This window comes from Brachyistius frenatus, unplaced genomic scaffold, assembly GCF_029030835.1.
Source record: "Brachyistius frenatus isolate BFR_SWC_R1_liver_20210118 unplaced genomic scaffold, ASM2903083v1 Contig_399, whole genome shotgun sequence".
NCBI lineage: Eukaryota > Metazoa > Chordata > Actinopteri > Embiotocidae > Brachyistius > Brachyistius frenatus.
In genome coordinates, this window is record NW_027210998.1 from 158,379 (window position 1) to 173,778 (window position 15,400).

The window sequence follows — 15,400 nt, forward strand, 5'->3', positions numbered from 1 at the left end:
GAGGCCTGTAACAGCAGCTCCCTGAATACATCCCATGTTCCCATGACAACATCACCTGATTTATTATTAGAGAGCACTGCCACTTGAGTGTCAGTGCACTGTTTGTTGTTGTATGTAAAAATGAATGTACTCTCCAAGTCTGAAAAGTAAAGCCAATGCGGAAGTGCCTTAAAGTGCAATACCACTGACGGCCACGAGGGGCTGGCTCCAAAAAAAAATCTCAATTTAATAAGACTCCTATTCAAAAAGCATCACCTTCTCTCACCAGATACGAAGTCAGGAACTTTTTTTCTGCCAGTCATTATGGTGTCAGTTGCTGACTTCCAGTCATCAGTGTTCTGGTGCACCTTCTGAAAATAATTCCATAATTAATTAGATATTAGGCCTTAAAGGGAACCCAAATCCAAGCTCCACCCCTCCTCCACAGTCCTCCAAATATGGTCACTTTATGGCTCCAACAAAAAAAAGTCAAGATGGCGACGGCCAAAATGTCACTCAATACAGCACTTTTTCTTCCTGCTGAAGGACGTTGTTTCTTACTTGGGATTTGTTGAATTGTTGGGTGTCTCTCTGTAATCTTATAAGGACTTTACTATGTTAAGTGCCCTGAAATGTGCTGCTATATAAATGAAATGAAATTGAATTGAATGTCTGTGTAAGTGAATGAATGGGAAGCAAACTGTAAAATAACCTCTGAGAGTGCTGAAGTGACAAAGTACCGACCATTTTACCATCGTTGCAATAAAGAGTTCAAATCCTGACTCAGAGGACCTCTCCAGCCTCCCGGTTGTGGAGGAGCACCTGCACTTCTATTCCTCGCTGTTCTCCTGTTTATTTTAGAGCAGCCATGATGTCTGGTTCCCCTGCCGTGACGTCACCTACTGTACTTTATCTAAGTGTCCCGATGTCTTTTAACGGTGGTGGAGCTTCCTGCGTTGCTATTGTTTTGCACCTTTGACCACACAAAGCTTTGGCAGTCCGGTCTGGAGGCTATTTGCGTCCTCAAAATCTTATTAAGGGACTAGACGGACTGCGGCGTGCGTGCGTGCGTGCGTGCGTCTGCACCGGTAGCGGGTGGAGGAGTGAGTTGGTCCCGGGGACAGGAGGTACGGCACCCGCCTGTCTCCCTCTCTTCCTCCGTGAGACGCCACCTGTCTCTCTCTATCCGTCTTTCCTCCCGGTACCGAGTTGGGTCGAGGCGCCATTTCTGCTCCAGAGGACGTCAGCTGCAAAGAGGACAACAGGACGCCGGCGGGACCATGTTGACGCTACTGACCTCCATGTACCTGGTGGCGCGAGCGGTGTCCTCGCAGGTGAGTTGAACGTGCGTCGACGGAGCTGACCGCGCGCCCTTCATGTGCACGGTTAACGGTGGACCTGACGGTAACCCCCTCCCCCCCGTTAGTACATGTTTCTTCAGGTATCTCGTGGTTGTTTATTGAAGCTGCAGCGGTGACCGAACAGGTGTGGGACGGCCGTGTTCCCACGCGCGACTTTCGGTGTGAAAATGGTCTCCGGACTCTCGACACCGAGTCGAGTCGGAGTGAAACAACTCGGCAAATAGCGTCTTTTTCTGACCCTGTCATCATTAATTCAGTGAGTCATCTCCTCACATCAGCTTTGGCAGCGTGCAGTGACAGGGGGGAAGTCAGGCAGCGTAAACACAACAACATCCGCTCTGTGTCTTCAAAATAAAAGCCCTCGGATTAACTTTTTTTTTTTAGTTTTTTTTTTAAACAAGTCTACCTTAAAAATCCTAACGCATTATATTTGAAAATAGAATATTTGTAAAACATTACATTGTCAATATATTAAGAAATTAAAATGTAATAAAAAACTACAAAGTACAGAATTATTTTTAAAAAGTTTATATTTGACATATATTTAAATATATACATTTATTTAATGTAATTATTATCATAGTTTTAATACAGACACTCTCCAAACCTTTGCTCTGCATTAAGGAATGACTTACAGTAGAAGGTTGATCATGTTTATGTTGAGGAAGGGCGAGGCCCTCACTACAACCTCCAACTGCTGCAGAAGCCCGAAAAATGACAAAGTGATCAATTATTGGGAATGAAAGATGCAGTAATACTACAGTAAAAAAGTATAATGTTTATCAGTTAAAACATGTACTTAATATTTCATGTTCGACTTACTGTGCCAAATCTGACCTTGTGTCTGCTAATTTATCTCAAATGTATGACTTGAGGTGCACGTGTTGAATTACCATCTTGGTTTTGACTTATCGTCTAATAATAACGATTCAACATGACTATCTGTTCCATAACTTTTCATCTATTTGTATTTTTTCCCCTTTTTTTCCTTCCATAATTGGAATGAATAGATTGGCATGACCATGATTTTATACTGCACTGTTTTTCCAAAAATTTTAAAAAATACTGCTAGAGTTCAAAACCTGCAAAACATATTGCAATCTAATATGATGAATAAAGAGATTCTAGTTTTATTCAGAAAGGTAATCGTGTCTGCTTGTTGGACACTTGCTTGAATAAAAATGTACATATACTTTTCTTCTTTTAAAATGACTGTACTTATACAGTTGTACATTGATTGTTCAAAGATGTTGATCTGGTAGAAATTAAAAAGAAGGAATTAATTAGTCCTGAAAATATTTTTGACAAATAAAAATTAAGCAAGATTAAATCGTTTACATGTTTATTTAAACTGAACTACTTTCACTAATGCAATAAAAAAAAAAGTTGCATTCAAGTAAAGAAGTACAAAAAAACATGAATAAAACTGTTTTTGGTTTTATGTTTAAAAAAACAAAAAACAGAAACACCATATTTTCTTCACCATCTTCAAATAAAGCAGCAGGTTTGTGCTTTTATTTTGAAGGCTGAATTACTGGGTTTCCGGTACTGCTCCACGTGTCTGCAGATTATCAGCACCACGGTCAGTTCCTGCAGCACAGAACCGCTTCAGCTCCGGAAACTGAGCCACACAGATCCAACATGGCCGCCGGTGTCCTTGACATACTTTTTGTATTTTTCAAACAAATAATTTCTTACGTTTATCAGGTGACATCAAATAATAACCGGTGAAGGTTATCGGTTGTTGAGGTCGTCAAGCTGTAGGCCAGTATTCATGTATCTGTGGTCCTTGTGCAGGTTTTATTATACAGTCAAATTGTGTCTTTGACCTCTGACCTCCTGACTGTCCATCGGCAGATCAGACAGCTCTGGGAAGACTTACCTCCTGCAGGTGACCTGCCGACAGGGAACTTAAGGAGCTGGCAACTGAACCCGGTGACTTCCTGTATGTCTGGGGGAGTGAACGTCACTTCGCTGACCTTTCACCTTTGACCCTGATTTAAAACAAAAAAACCAATCATCCAGATGAATCCAGAGAGTTGTCTGTAAATGTTGTTCCCCTCTCCTTTGGACTCTTCAAACACGCAGCTGCTCAACAAAGAATGCAGATTTTAGTGCTTTAAAACAACATTTACCTCGACTGCAGCAGAAGTCAGGAATCAATCACCGTGGTAACGGGAGGATTTGGACATGAGAGTCCGAATTCCCCCAGAAAAAAGTTTTTTGTGTCCAAATCAATCTGCCAGATATTTAGATGAAACTAAATTAAATTCCTGTAATTGTTATATATTTCATGACGAGGTCCTTAAGAAGCATCACTTCCTGTAACTGTTGTTGGGGGTTGTTTTGGGGTGGGGGTGGGGGGGGGGGTTAATGTCGGTTCTTCATTTCACAAGTTTTTAAGGAGATTTCTGGGAGAGGCTTTCTTCAGAAGAAGGATTGCCCATTTATATTTCAGGTCATTTGAATATTCACAAGGCTTGTTTCTGGGTTTCGGTGTGGCTCCAGTGGTTCCACTGAGTATCCTTGGAGAATGTTCTTCAGGAGGTTGTTGAGGGAGTTTCAGGAGCCGTGGGGGGTGAAAAGGTCCTGTGGGTGTTGATACCTGTCACGTGACACCGATGAGTTTTTCAGGGTTTCTTTAGGTCCTTAAAAGTGGATTCTTCAGTAATGTGTGGTTTTTGAGGACTTTTCAAGGGTTTTCCTTCTTTTTTTGAGGTTGATACTTTACGATTTGGGCTTTTTTTGTGGTCAGATTAGTCATAAACATCTGGAGAAACATTTAGAGTCATTGAATTCTTTACAATTCAGTAAATAACAACATCCGTGTCAAACCTGTCACCGCTGCATGACACGTGATGCAGTTCCGCTTCTGGCCACCAGATGGCGCCACAGCTCCCAGATGATGCTCTTTTAAAAAAGGCGCTTTTGAGAAAAATCGTTTACCGTATTTGGTATTGGTGGGCGTGGTTTGACGGGAACCGGTGCATTATGGGAGAATGTGTTCTTAGCAGCAAAACGGCTGGAGCAACGCCTGCATCGGCATCGTAAGACGACTACAAGTCCCGCGGTGAGCGGGTCGCGCTGGTTCCCCTCCCGACTACAACAGGGATAGAGGTGACCTCCGTCCAGTCCGACTCCGAGCAGCACAGCCAGCGCGTCTTCATCCGCTCCAGAGATGGTAAGATGAACCATCTGCTTACTGTAAAGACGGAAATACACCCATGTCCGTCCTCTTCTCGGAGGCTCGTTTCCCCGGTACGGTTGAACCGTTTCCCCGGTACGGTTGAACCGTTTCCCCGGTACGGTTGAACAGCGCGGTTGACATTGAGCAGAGGGCGGCAGCGTCGTTTTAAACCCTGAAGGGTTATTTCCCGTGTTTAATGGCGGCTGTCTGCGCCGGAGAGGGCAGAGCTGTTTCCAACAGCAACGGCGGTTCAATGAAAGTCGGAAGATGCAACGATATCATCCGGTGGTGCAAATCTGATTATCACGTTGAAGCTGGACGACCGAACATCAATACTTCTGCCTCCATTTTAATAAAAGGGCTGCGGTGGCGTGGCTTCCGCGTCCTGTGACGTCCGCGGCCTGTCCTGTTGTCCTGTCCTGTTGTCCTGTTGTCCTGTCCTGTCCTGTCCTGTCTGCTGCCGGCCACCGGAGCCCCATCAGACCGAACCTCGCCTCACAAACACGTCAGTTTAACGAGTCCCGGCTCGTAAGACAAGTTGAGCCAGTTAGGACGTGATATAAGGTGATTTCTGAATAAACGGGAAACAACCTTTCTTCCGGCTTGTCTGCAGCATGTGTCGTACTTCAGATAAGCACTTATTCCTCCTAGTTTGCCTCGTTTCATCCATCGAGTTGTGTGTGTGTCAGAAAGGAGGAGAGCAATGGGGGAAGTTTATCTGCTGCTTGATTTGATTTGATGCATATGTATTTGATGCGCCTCCTCCTGGTGGCATGCAAGGTCATTGTAGTTTGCACTGTTTTCTGAATGGAGTCTGGTGATACAGGCCTTGTGGACGAGCAGCTTCAGGGTTCAATCTGTTAATATGCTTTCTACTTTGAAAAGAAACACGCAGACTGTTCCAACCAGTTGTGGTTACTGCCGCTTATTTATCTGGGTCATTGGCACACATGAACCCCTCCTGTTTCTGTTCCTCCAGGCTGAACCGATCCGTGTTGTGGTGACCGGCGCTGCTGGTCAGATCGCCTACTCCCTGCTGTACAGCATCGCCAAGGGAGATGTGTTCGGGAAGGACCAGGTAAGACTCGGCCTGAGCTTTTGATTACATAATCTTCAGAAACATCAGAGCCCCCTCTCCCCCTGAACCGGATCGCTGCACGGCCTGCTGGGAGGTTCACTGTGGAACTGTTACGTAACGGACTTACCATGAATAATGAACATGCATTACTGGTGGCATGTCTTCAGCTTAGATGGAGAACCAATCAGAAGATGGAGGGAAGAAGAAGAAGAAAGGGGTCATTGTATTGTCAAAAACTGAATATATGATTTAAAAAAAAACATATCGACGCTGAGGATCAGGCTCAGCTAGAGATGTGAAACTTTTATCAGGAGCTACTGAATCATTTTAAAAGATATGAAGAGCAGTAAAAGCGTAAAGAACCAGAAAAGACCAGGCTGAAGTGAGAGGTGCTTTGTGGATGTAATGCAGGCTGAATTAAAGGGAATCATAAAGTTCACAAGAAAAACTCAGCTGAAGGCCTGGGACCAGTGTCGGCCAATCAGAGCCCGTAGTGAGAGATGAGGTCATCGTTTTTCAAGATGCCTCACTAGTTAATGCATCACAATTTGCTGAAAACATGAGGAAGACGAATGAGATGCGCTCTCAGCCTCTCACTGGTACCTGAAAAACAAAAAACATGTAGGCTGCAGAAAGGAGGAGGAGCTTCCATGCAAGCAACGACACTTCTGGGTGGAAAACAGAGACTGTAGTGTGTTTTGTTTAGTTTACCAGCAATTTCCATTACACTGTATTTAAACTAACTACTTTTTGGTCATACACTTGTTTGAGTAGCGCTCAAGCAGCAACCACCAGAGGCTTTATGGAGCCGGAGGCTTTTTGGAGCCGACCTCTAGTGGCACTCGGGGGTATTGCAGCTGAAGACACTTCTGGATCAGAACCATTTTACATCCAGTGTGTGGCAGCGCATGTGAGGTCTTGAACATCAGTAAATTGAAGCCACTGAAAATGACCTGGATAACACTGTCCCACGCTGAGCTGCTTGAGTGCCTGCGTGCATGTCGATCACACGCTGTCCTGCCCAACACCACAAGGACATCCTCAACCTGTGGGAAACACTCGCATGTTATGAAACAGGAGTTTATTATTAAGGTCATAAAATCTGTTCATATGTTATGTTGTGCGCAGTGTGTATCAAATGACCAAAATTAAGGAAAAAGAGTGAAAACATACACAGGTCCAGTAAAACTCGGTAATGGTCCTATCTGTAAATACATAGTGACATCATAGTCAGTAAAAGTCTGGAAATACTGAAGATGTTTTTTTCTTCAATGTATATTTCAGTTTAATATATGGTGCCGTAAAATTACAAAAACAACGTCTTAATCCGTCGTAACAGATTTAATAAAGAAATCAGACGGTTAATGAGAAGGGTTCAAATTTGAGTTTCATTGCCTTGAAAACACACAATAGAAATGCATTTATTAAAAACTGACATGAGGATCATAAAAAGTTGTAGAAATTTGTAAGCAAACCTTCCACATGAAACCGCTCCGGAGGTTTGGAAGGACATATTTTAGAAAAGAAAAGTAGCTTTGTTGAGGCGTGGTCAGAATGAGATGATTATTCATTTTAGATTTGATTTCACTGAGTGAGTTTATGTGAAACTTGAAGAACTTGTTTCCACTAACGTGCTGCTGTTTTAACAACAAGACCTTTATGAGTCCCTCATGTGGGCAGGAGACACGTTGGACGTCCTTGAAAGGACCTTGTGTTGGATGTTAAAGCAGCGCTGACCGCTGGTGTCACCACCTGTTAATTATGTGACTGTGATGCTGACGTCTCCGTTCTCCGACCTGTCATCAGCCGATCATCTTGATCCTGCTCGACATCCCCCCCATGCTGCCGGTGCTGGACGGAGTCGTCATGGAGCTGCAGGACTGCGCCCTCCCGCTGCTCAGGGGTGAGCCGTGTGTGTGTGTGTGTGTGTGTGTGTGTGTGTGTGTGTGTGTGTGTGTGTGTGTGTGTGCGCGCGCGTGTCTGTGTGTGTTATTTGTCCTTGTTAACCTCTGTGTTGAAGCCTCCTCTCTGCTGCTGCTGTGTGGTGGAGGAGGAGGAGGAGGGAGTGTCTGAAAGAAGGCTCCTGGTTGGCTGGTGGTTCAGGTTCCACAGCAGCCAATCAGAGCAGTGGCGGGACAACAATGACCGGGAGGAGGAGTGAACCTCCGGCTGAAGTTCAGTTCAGTCTGATAGCAGCGGGCTAACAAGCAGTCAGCAAACGCATCTTATGGTCAGTATCAGCTGAGGTGTCAGGAGTTTATCAGGGGGGCGGAGTCACTGGGATGAAGCCTGTTGCATCAAGAGGAAGAGTGTGAATGAAACGTGTTTACCTTCAAAGATGAGATGTAAAGATCACAGAATCAAGGGAGCAAACAGGAAAAAACAGCAGAAATAAGCATCTCATTTGAAGAGTATGTGAACGTAAACAACATGAAGTTGACAGGAAGTCATGCAGACAATGTGGATGCAGAGGAGGATGGTTCATCAGTGCCAATACATCCTGTTGTCCTTATCAATATGTTCCAGCGGGCCTTTGTTCTGAGCAGATCATTCTCAGCAGGTTAATCATAAATATCCAAGATTACCGTGAAAACATTCATGTTGACATCTGTAAATAGTCCAAATAAATATCTTCAATAATGATGATAAAAACTCTGCTCCTCCCCCGCAGAGGTCATCCCCACCGACAAGGTGGAGGTGGGCTTCAAGGACATCGACGCCGCCATCTTGGTGGGCTCCATGCCCAGGAAGGAGGGCATGGAGAGGAAGGACCTGCTGAAGGCCAACGTGGCCATCTTTAAGGCGCAGGGATCCGCCCTGGACAAGTACGCCAAGAAGACCGTCAAGGTGACACTTCACTCGTTTTTTATCTGGTCACGTTGCATTTCATTCGAGGCGTGTAGTTGTTGAAGAGCTTGTCCCACATCAAATCGTGACTCTATATCAGTCAGAAATCAACGTACTACGGGGTTATTGTTTCACGGTTTTAGCTGCTAATAGTGATTTTTAAAAGAAGCCAGTTGCAGCTGATGCACACAGGAAATGAAAGTGCTGACACGGCCTCTTTTCCTCAACAAAGTCAGCCGATTCTCTGCTGTTCGAAAGCTCACGATTCGTCCTCAAACACTTCCACCGTGTGTGTTAGCGTGTGAGTTCATAACATGGAGGTCAGCAGGGAGCCCCGTGAGGCCCAGGGTGAGTGGAGGGTGAAAGAGGTGGAGCCTGAGGTCAAAGGTCAGCGTTTCACAAGGAGAAAAGAAAACAGCCTGGTGTGAACACTGTGGGGCCTTTTAGGTAGTCAGTCCTGCACCAAACACATTAGGAAAATAAACTTTCAGGAAATAAAACATCATTTTCTCCTCCACAGTTGATCTGTAAAATGGTAAAAGTGGCTGATTGAAACTCCACCAGCTGGAACTACAGGAAAAATCATTTTTCTCACATTTTCTTTTTCTTTATTACTTTTTGAGGTGAATCCAGCATCAAATCAAATCAAATCACATCACATCAAAATCTTTTGCTTTTTGCTTTCAGTAGCTTCAGCAGCTCAAATTATAAAACACAAACTCCAAGTATCCCCCTGTATCATATAATAGATCTGTGATCAGCTGTAATATGTGTCTCTACAACGAGACACATATTATCATGATGATCGTGTTTTATTGGTGGATTAACTGTTGATAATTCATGTTTGGATATAGCGATTGTTAAACTTGTGTAATTTGATTTATTTTCCGTGTTGTTTGTGAGATCCTGGATAAAGTTAGAAGTAAGAAAAGTGAGCAGTCAGAAGCAGGCTGAGCTACGAGTGTTGTTGTTTTTTACCACGAGGCATTTCATGCACATCAAGACCAGGTTGAATATGTTCAGATGTTATTGTTGGAGACGGCTCAGTGGGATTTCCAGAGTGGATGGAGAGGTGACGATGACGGAGCGTCAAACCCAGATCAGCGCTGCACGAACACCGTGAATGTTCATTGTTGGATTCAGAACTTTCTATCCAGTCAGCCAACTGTTGGGCTTTTTAAATCAACTTTGATTTGCCTCGAGGTTTATCAGTGGAACTTCACAAATCTGTCACCAGGAAATATGCAGATCCAAAATGTAACCTGCCGATTTGAACGAGCCCCGTTTCCCAAAACAATCTGAAAGGCTGACGGCATCTCATAATGGGAATATTATTATTTTAGCCTTCAAACGCTTCTCAATCCAACTCAATCTGTCAAAACACATTTCCATGTTGCCATTCACGGTTTCTGACGAGTGACGACACATCAACGAGAAACAAAGAAGACGAACACGGACGTGAATTTTTTGTGTCTTCGTCCAGAATCCCCCGAAATGTCTGTTTGTCACTTCCAGTGAGGATTTGTGGGGAAATTGGTCAGAAGAGCGTTTTGAGATAAACTGTGTTTTTAGGGGTTCAGGTCTGAGGTCACGTATGAAACAAAGCACAGCAGAAGTCTGGAAAAACACAGCTTTTAAAAGAGCAGCTGCAGGTTTTACTGCCTTCAGATGAACTTCTACATCAAAACAGGCTTTCTTAAACAGACTAATACGTCCCTGAGGAGGGCGCTGTCTGTCTGTCTGCCTGTCTGTCTGATTGTCTGACTAACTGTCTATCTGACTGACTGTCTGTCTGACCGTGTGATGGCTGATGGAGCTGAGACGCTGCCCGTCTCATGAAGCTGTTTCACTCACATGTCTTTCAGGTTGTGGTTGTTGGAAACCCGGCAAACACCAACTGTCTGATCGCCTCCAAGTCCGCTCCATCCATCCCCAAAGAGAACTTCTCCTGTCTGACCCGCCTGGACCACAACAGAGCCTGCTCCCAGGTACACACACACACACACACACACACACACACACACACACACACACACACACACACACACACACACACACACTACTGAGGGCTGTTCAGTACGGAGGTATAGACCTTCTCTGATGAAAGGAGACCTGAGCTGCTCCTCACAGTGAAATTTCCCTCTGAAGGAACGGGATTGTGAGGAAATTGTTTATTTACATTGCTACAAGGAGGAGGAGAGAGGGGGGGAGGTGAGGAGGAGGAGGGGAGAGGTGAGGAGGGAGGTGAAGAGGAGGAGGAGGAGCCTGAGAGAAAGAAAAGGACTGCTGGACTCTCAGTCAGATGATTAGACTCCTAAACTTTCAGGCCTCCTGAGGATCTTCACCTCCAGAACCTCTCTGACTCTAAAACAGGACGAACCTGATTACCAGACGACCTGCGCCCCGTTTCCAACAGCTGTTTTTCAGCTGGAGACTTTTTGAGTTGGAAACGCTTTGAAACTCCTTTCTGTTGAAACGAGGAGAAGACGGTCGTCGTCAGGGACTCTCACTCTCTCCCGACTCCTTCTCATTTCCACTGAGTTTATTTCCTTTGTGTCTGTTTATGCTGTCTTTGCCTGAATATTGATCTTTAATATTTTATTTATCGTGTCCTACGTTCAGGGCAACACGGTAACACATGAAGCTTATTCTGCCTCAGGTCGCCCTGTTAGAGAAGTGAGGGCCAGAAAACATGTTCTCACTGTCAAGATCTAAAACTACAGTTTGTCCTTGTAAAAGTAGACGGACAACATAATGAACAGTTAATCACGTAACCCACGATGTCAATCAAATTTAATCTGAAACAATATCAGGAGATAAAACTGTGTGTCTGTATCAAAGATTGGACTCGCAGAAAAAGATGTCTTTGACTGACCGTCGTTAGTTCAAGTCAACAGTTTATGATGTTAATGTAATGATTTAAATAACTATTTTTGGGGGCATCAGATGAAAGTTTGAGGTCCAGGGCGAGGAGTGTGTTAATGACAACGCTAACGGCTACAGCAGAAATGAGTGTCAGACAGATTATTGACCGGCCGGCCATGAAAGGACCAAATGTTGGGACTAACGTTGGCTCAGATCTCTGGAAGCAGGTAATCATGCTGCTCTGTGTTCCACCTGCAGGTGGCGATGCGTTGCGGCGTGTCCTCCGACAAGGTGAAGAACGTCATCATCTGGGGGAACCACTCCTCCACCCAGTACCCCGACGTCCACCACGCCAAGGTCAACACCCAGGGCACCGAGATGGCCGCCTACGACGCCGTGAAGGACGAGGCCTGGCTGCGAGGAGACTTCATCTCTGTGAGTGAGCGATCACACGAGGGAACAAATGATTTCTGGATTTTGAGTCATTTGCCTCCATTGGTTTAGTTTTTCCTTCACAGTTGCATTTCCAGTCCTCCTCTTAAAGCCTTTCTTCCTCTTCCTCTTCCTCCTGCAGACAGTCCAGCAGCGCGGCGCCGCCGTCATCAAGGCCAGGAAGCTGTCCAGCGCCATGTCTGCCGCCAAGGCCATCTGCGACCACGTGAGGGACATCTGGTTCGGCACCAAGGAGGTCAGTGAGGACGGGGAGACGAATGTAGAACAATTAACAACCTGGAAAATGCCTGCTGATTTATTGTGGCTTTAAATAGTGTAACGTTCAGGCAAAGAGACTTAGATTCACCACCTCTAACACTAATAATCAAACAAGAAATGTTACACTTGAGTCCACTTCCAAAACCATCTTCTTTTATTCTGTTATCTGTTTATCGGATTCTTCTTTAAGGTTTCTTAGTTTTTTAGTCAACAGATGTTGACTGATTCATCGTTTGGCTGCTTAATCAGGATGTTTTACAAACTATGATTATGAGTAAGACTTGGCTGTGATAGTTTCCTCCGTCGATGACAGCAGGGCCTCGGATCTCTGTTTCTGATGTCGGTACCTGAGAACAGGTGTACTTCAGGTGTACTTCAGGTGTACTTCAGGTGTACTTCAGGTGTATTTCAGGTGTACTTCAGGTGTACTTCAGGTGTACTTCAGGTGTACTTCAGGTGTACTTCAGGTGTACTTCAGGTGTACTTCAGGTGTACTTCAGGTGTACTTCAGGTGTACTTCAGGTGTACTTCAGGTGTACTTCAGGTGTACTTCAGGTGTACTTCAGGTGTACTTCAGGTGTACTTCAGGTGTATTTCAGGTGTACTTCAGGTGTACTTCAGGTGTACTTCAGGTGTACTTCAGGTGTATTTCAGGTGTACTTCAGGTGTACTTCAGGTGTACTTCAGGTGTATTTCAGGTGTATTTCCAGACGAGAGCTGCCTCATCCGCGGTGTGGAAATGCTGCAGAATCTGCTGTGGTGTTGTTGCCGACTGACTGAGTCTGTTTTGTGGTTTTGTTTTTCTCTCCGACAGAGTGAGTTCATCTCCATGGGCGTGTACGCTGCTGGAAACTCCTACGGCATCCCAGACGACCTCATCTACTCCTTCCCCATCCAGATCAAGGTGAGTCACTGCTGCACCTGTAAACCAGTGAGACAGCTCTTCCCTCCCTCCACATACAAACGGACAAAGGGATTCTTGCTTTGGAGTCAATTGTCTGAAACATCAAGAAGAGAAATAGAGAGAAACGAATAACCTCTGACCTCTACCGCTGTCATCCTCCACAGAACAAGAGCTGGAAGATGGTGGATGGACTCTCCATCAATGACTTCTCCCGCGCCAAGATGGACGCCACCGCGGCAGAGCTGGTGGAGGAGCGCGACACCGCCCTCGACTTCCTGTCCCAGTGACTAGCGCCCCCTGCTGGCCAACAGCAGGCCTTAGCTCCCCCACCAGCTCCCTGCTCCCGGCTCTGAAGACAAAAACCCTCCACTAGAACCGTCCAAGCTGGTGTTTGTGTGTCACCTCTGTGTGTGTGTATGTGTGTGTGTGTGTGTGTGTGAAGTGTGTTTCATTAGGCCACCTCCTCAGGTTCTCAGAAAACCTGTTAAATGACCACAACCTGGCCTCCTCCGTCTGCGTCACTCAGACAACACGTCTCTGTTGCCAGATGATAACGCACTAACTATCCTGAAAGTGTAACGCAACATGTCACCAATTAAACAACAACAAAACTGACAGACCAAACTGACGCCTGCTTTGTGTTCATTCATGTCGAGGAGTCTCATTAAAGTTCACGTACAACTGGGCTGAAACTGATGAAGGTTCCAGAGAGGAGCTCCAGCATCACATCTGTCTGTAACACACCCGGTCCACCAACACACAACCAGGAATACATGTTCGTGTGCAGTTACACACACGAGTTCACCTTGTTTTGCACCTTTCAACACGGCAATTTAACCTACTTTAACTCAGCTTTATTTATAAAGCACCTTTCATACAAGCTTGTAGCCCGACGTGCTTCACATCAGAGCAACACACACAAGAAGCAAAGATCCAAACAAATCAACAGGCTTACAAACGGAACATAAATATCGGTTCAATAAAATGAAGAAATTAAAATTCCAACAATAAAAACAATTTTTATAAGACTGAATAATAAAATTCAAGAAAGTAAAGAAAAACACTGGGGATTAAAAACAATAATTGAAATTTAAAATGATGATGATAAACATCAGTATAAGGCCAGATTAAAACGATGACAGGCCCTTAGTTTTCTTTTAAAAGAGTTTGTTATTCTGATGTCCAGAGGCGGTGGATCACAGTTTGTGAGAAGAGGAATATTTAAAAGAAAAGCAAAATAAATCATAAACAAGTGAAAGACATTTAAAATCCTTTTAAGAGATGTGGGTAGCTGCTGCAGGGCTCTCAGTCGTCGGAGGAATGTGATCTCTGCTCTTAGTTTTTGTTAAAAGTCTGATGCGTTCTCCACAAGCTGTAATTTCCTTCTTTACCTTTTTGGTAAACCAGTAAAAGATCCAGAGAGGCAAACCTTCTGGAAACTGAAAAAATCACAAGGTTTAAAAACAATAAGAACTTTACAGAAGCTGAAACACATTGAAATATAAATAATACAAGTTTAACTCCACAAAACGATGCGACAATCTGAACTTCAAACTTGGTTCATTTCTAAAAATGCGGTTCATAAGACATAAAACATTGTCCATTTTGTTTTTGTTATGATCCAAAATTTTAAACCTTTTATAAACAAAGGCACAATGGAGGAAGATATATATACACACTTTCAGCTCAATCATTATCCTAACTTAGACTTTCATTCATCCCCTTGTGGATGAATTATTCATGTAATTATTGTAGGACTGTGTTCCTGTCCTGATGATGCAGATGAACACCTCTGACAGCAGTTTCAAACTGTCTAAACTAAACAGACGGTAGTGAATGAATCGATTTACCTCTCGTGTCCTCCAATCTCTTGCAGTGACTAATTCTAACCACATGGGGGCAGTATAAATCCAGATTTAAGAGAAAAGTGTTACCTGAGATGGTTTGTAAGTGATCCTCATTCAATTATTCATTCATTGACTCAGTTGTTTGGTATATTAAAGATTTTCATGCAGTAACCATGAAGTTGTAACTGCTTTTAAACAGTGGCTTTCTCTGTTCTCAGGAATATAAATGCAGAACAAACGTTTTAATAAACATCTTGTATTGTAGTATTTTAAACCGCTGACAGATAAAACATGATTCAGTACAAACAGCTGACTTTATAATGAAAAATAAATAAGTCTAGAAAATTTAAGAATGAAACAAAATGAATGAAATACAAATAAAACATATGTGAGGAAAGATGATGAAAATGTATTTAAAACTACATTAACTTCAGCAGAAGACAGACTATTTTAAGTTTAAAGTAATTGCCGAATAAATGAGTAACTGTAAGACGACAGCTGTGGGCTCTGATACGAGGTGGCTGTTTGACGGTGGTGGGGGAAGTGTTCAGAGCTTTTACTCAACTTAATGCCACTCTGTGAAAAAAAAACTCTCGTCCTGATTCAACTTCTGCCGTGAAA

The 15,400-nt window shown here is 44.0% G+C and overlaps 1 protein-coding gene across 2 annotated transcripts; it reads left to right on the top strand.

The window, feature by feature from the left end:
• Positions 1 to 1,094: 1,094 nt before the first annotated feature.
• LOC138636698 (malate dehydrogenase, cytoplasmic-like) lies at positions 1,095 to 13,556 on the top strand. Of its 2 annotated transcripts, none has more exons than XM_069724840.1 (9): positions 1,095 to 1,313; positions 5,507 to 5,605; positions 7,412 to 7,508; positions 8,277 to 8,452; positions 10,318 to 10,440; positions 11,576 to 11,752; positions 11,892 to 12,005; positions 12,843 to 12,932; positions 13,097 to 13,556. In XM_069724840.1, the coding sequence occupies exons 1-9, from the start codon at positions 1,260 to 1,262 to the stop codon at positions 13,217 to 13,219; spliced, it is 1,053 nt and encodes a 350-aa protein (XP_069580941.1). In that variant the 5' UTR covers positions 1,095 to 1,259; the 3' UTR covers positions 13,220 to 13,556. The 2 variants fall into 2 exon arrangements, with proteins under 2 accessions (XP_069580941.1, XP_069580943.1); XM_069724842.1 differs by lacking the exon at positions 1,095 to 1,313 and adding an exon at positions 4,432 to 4,521.
• Positions 13,557 to 15,400: the final 1,844 nt, after the last annotated feature.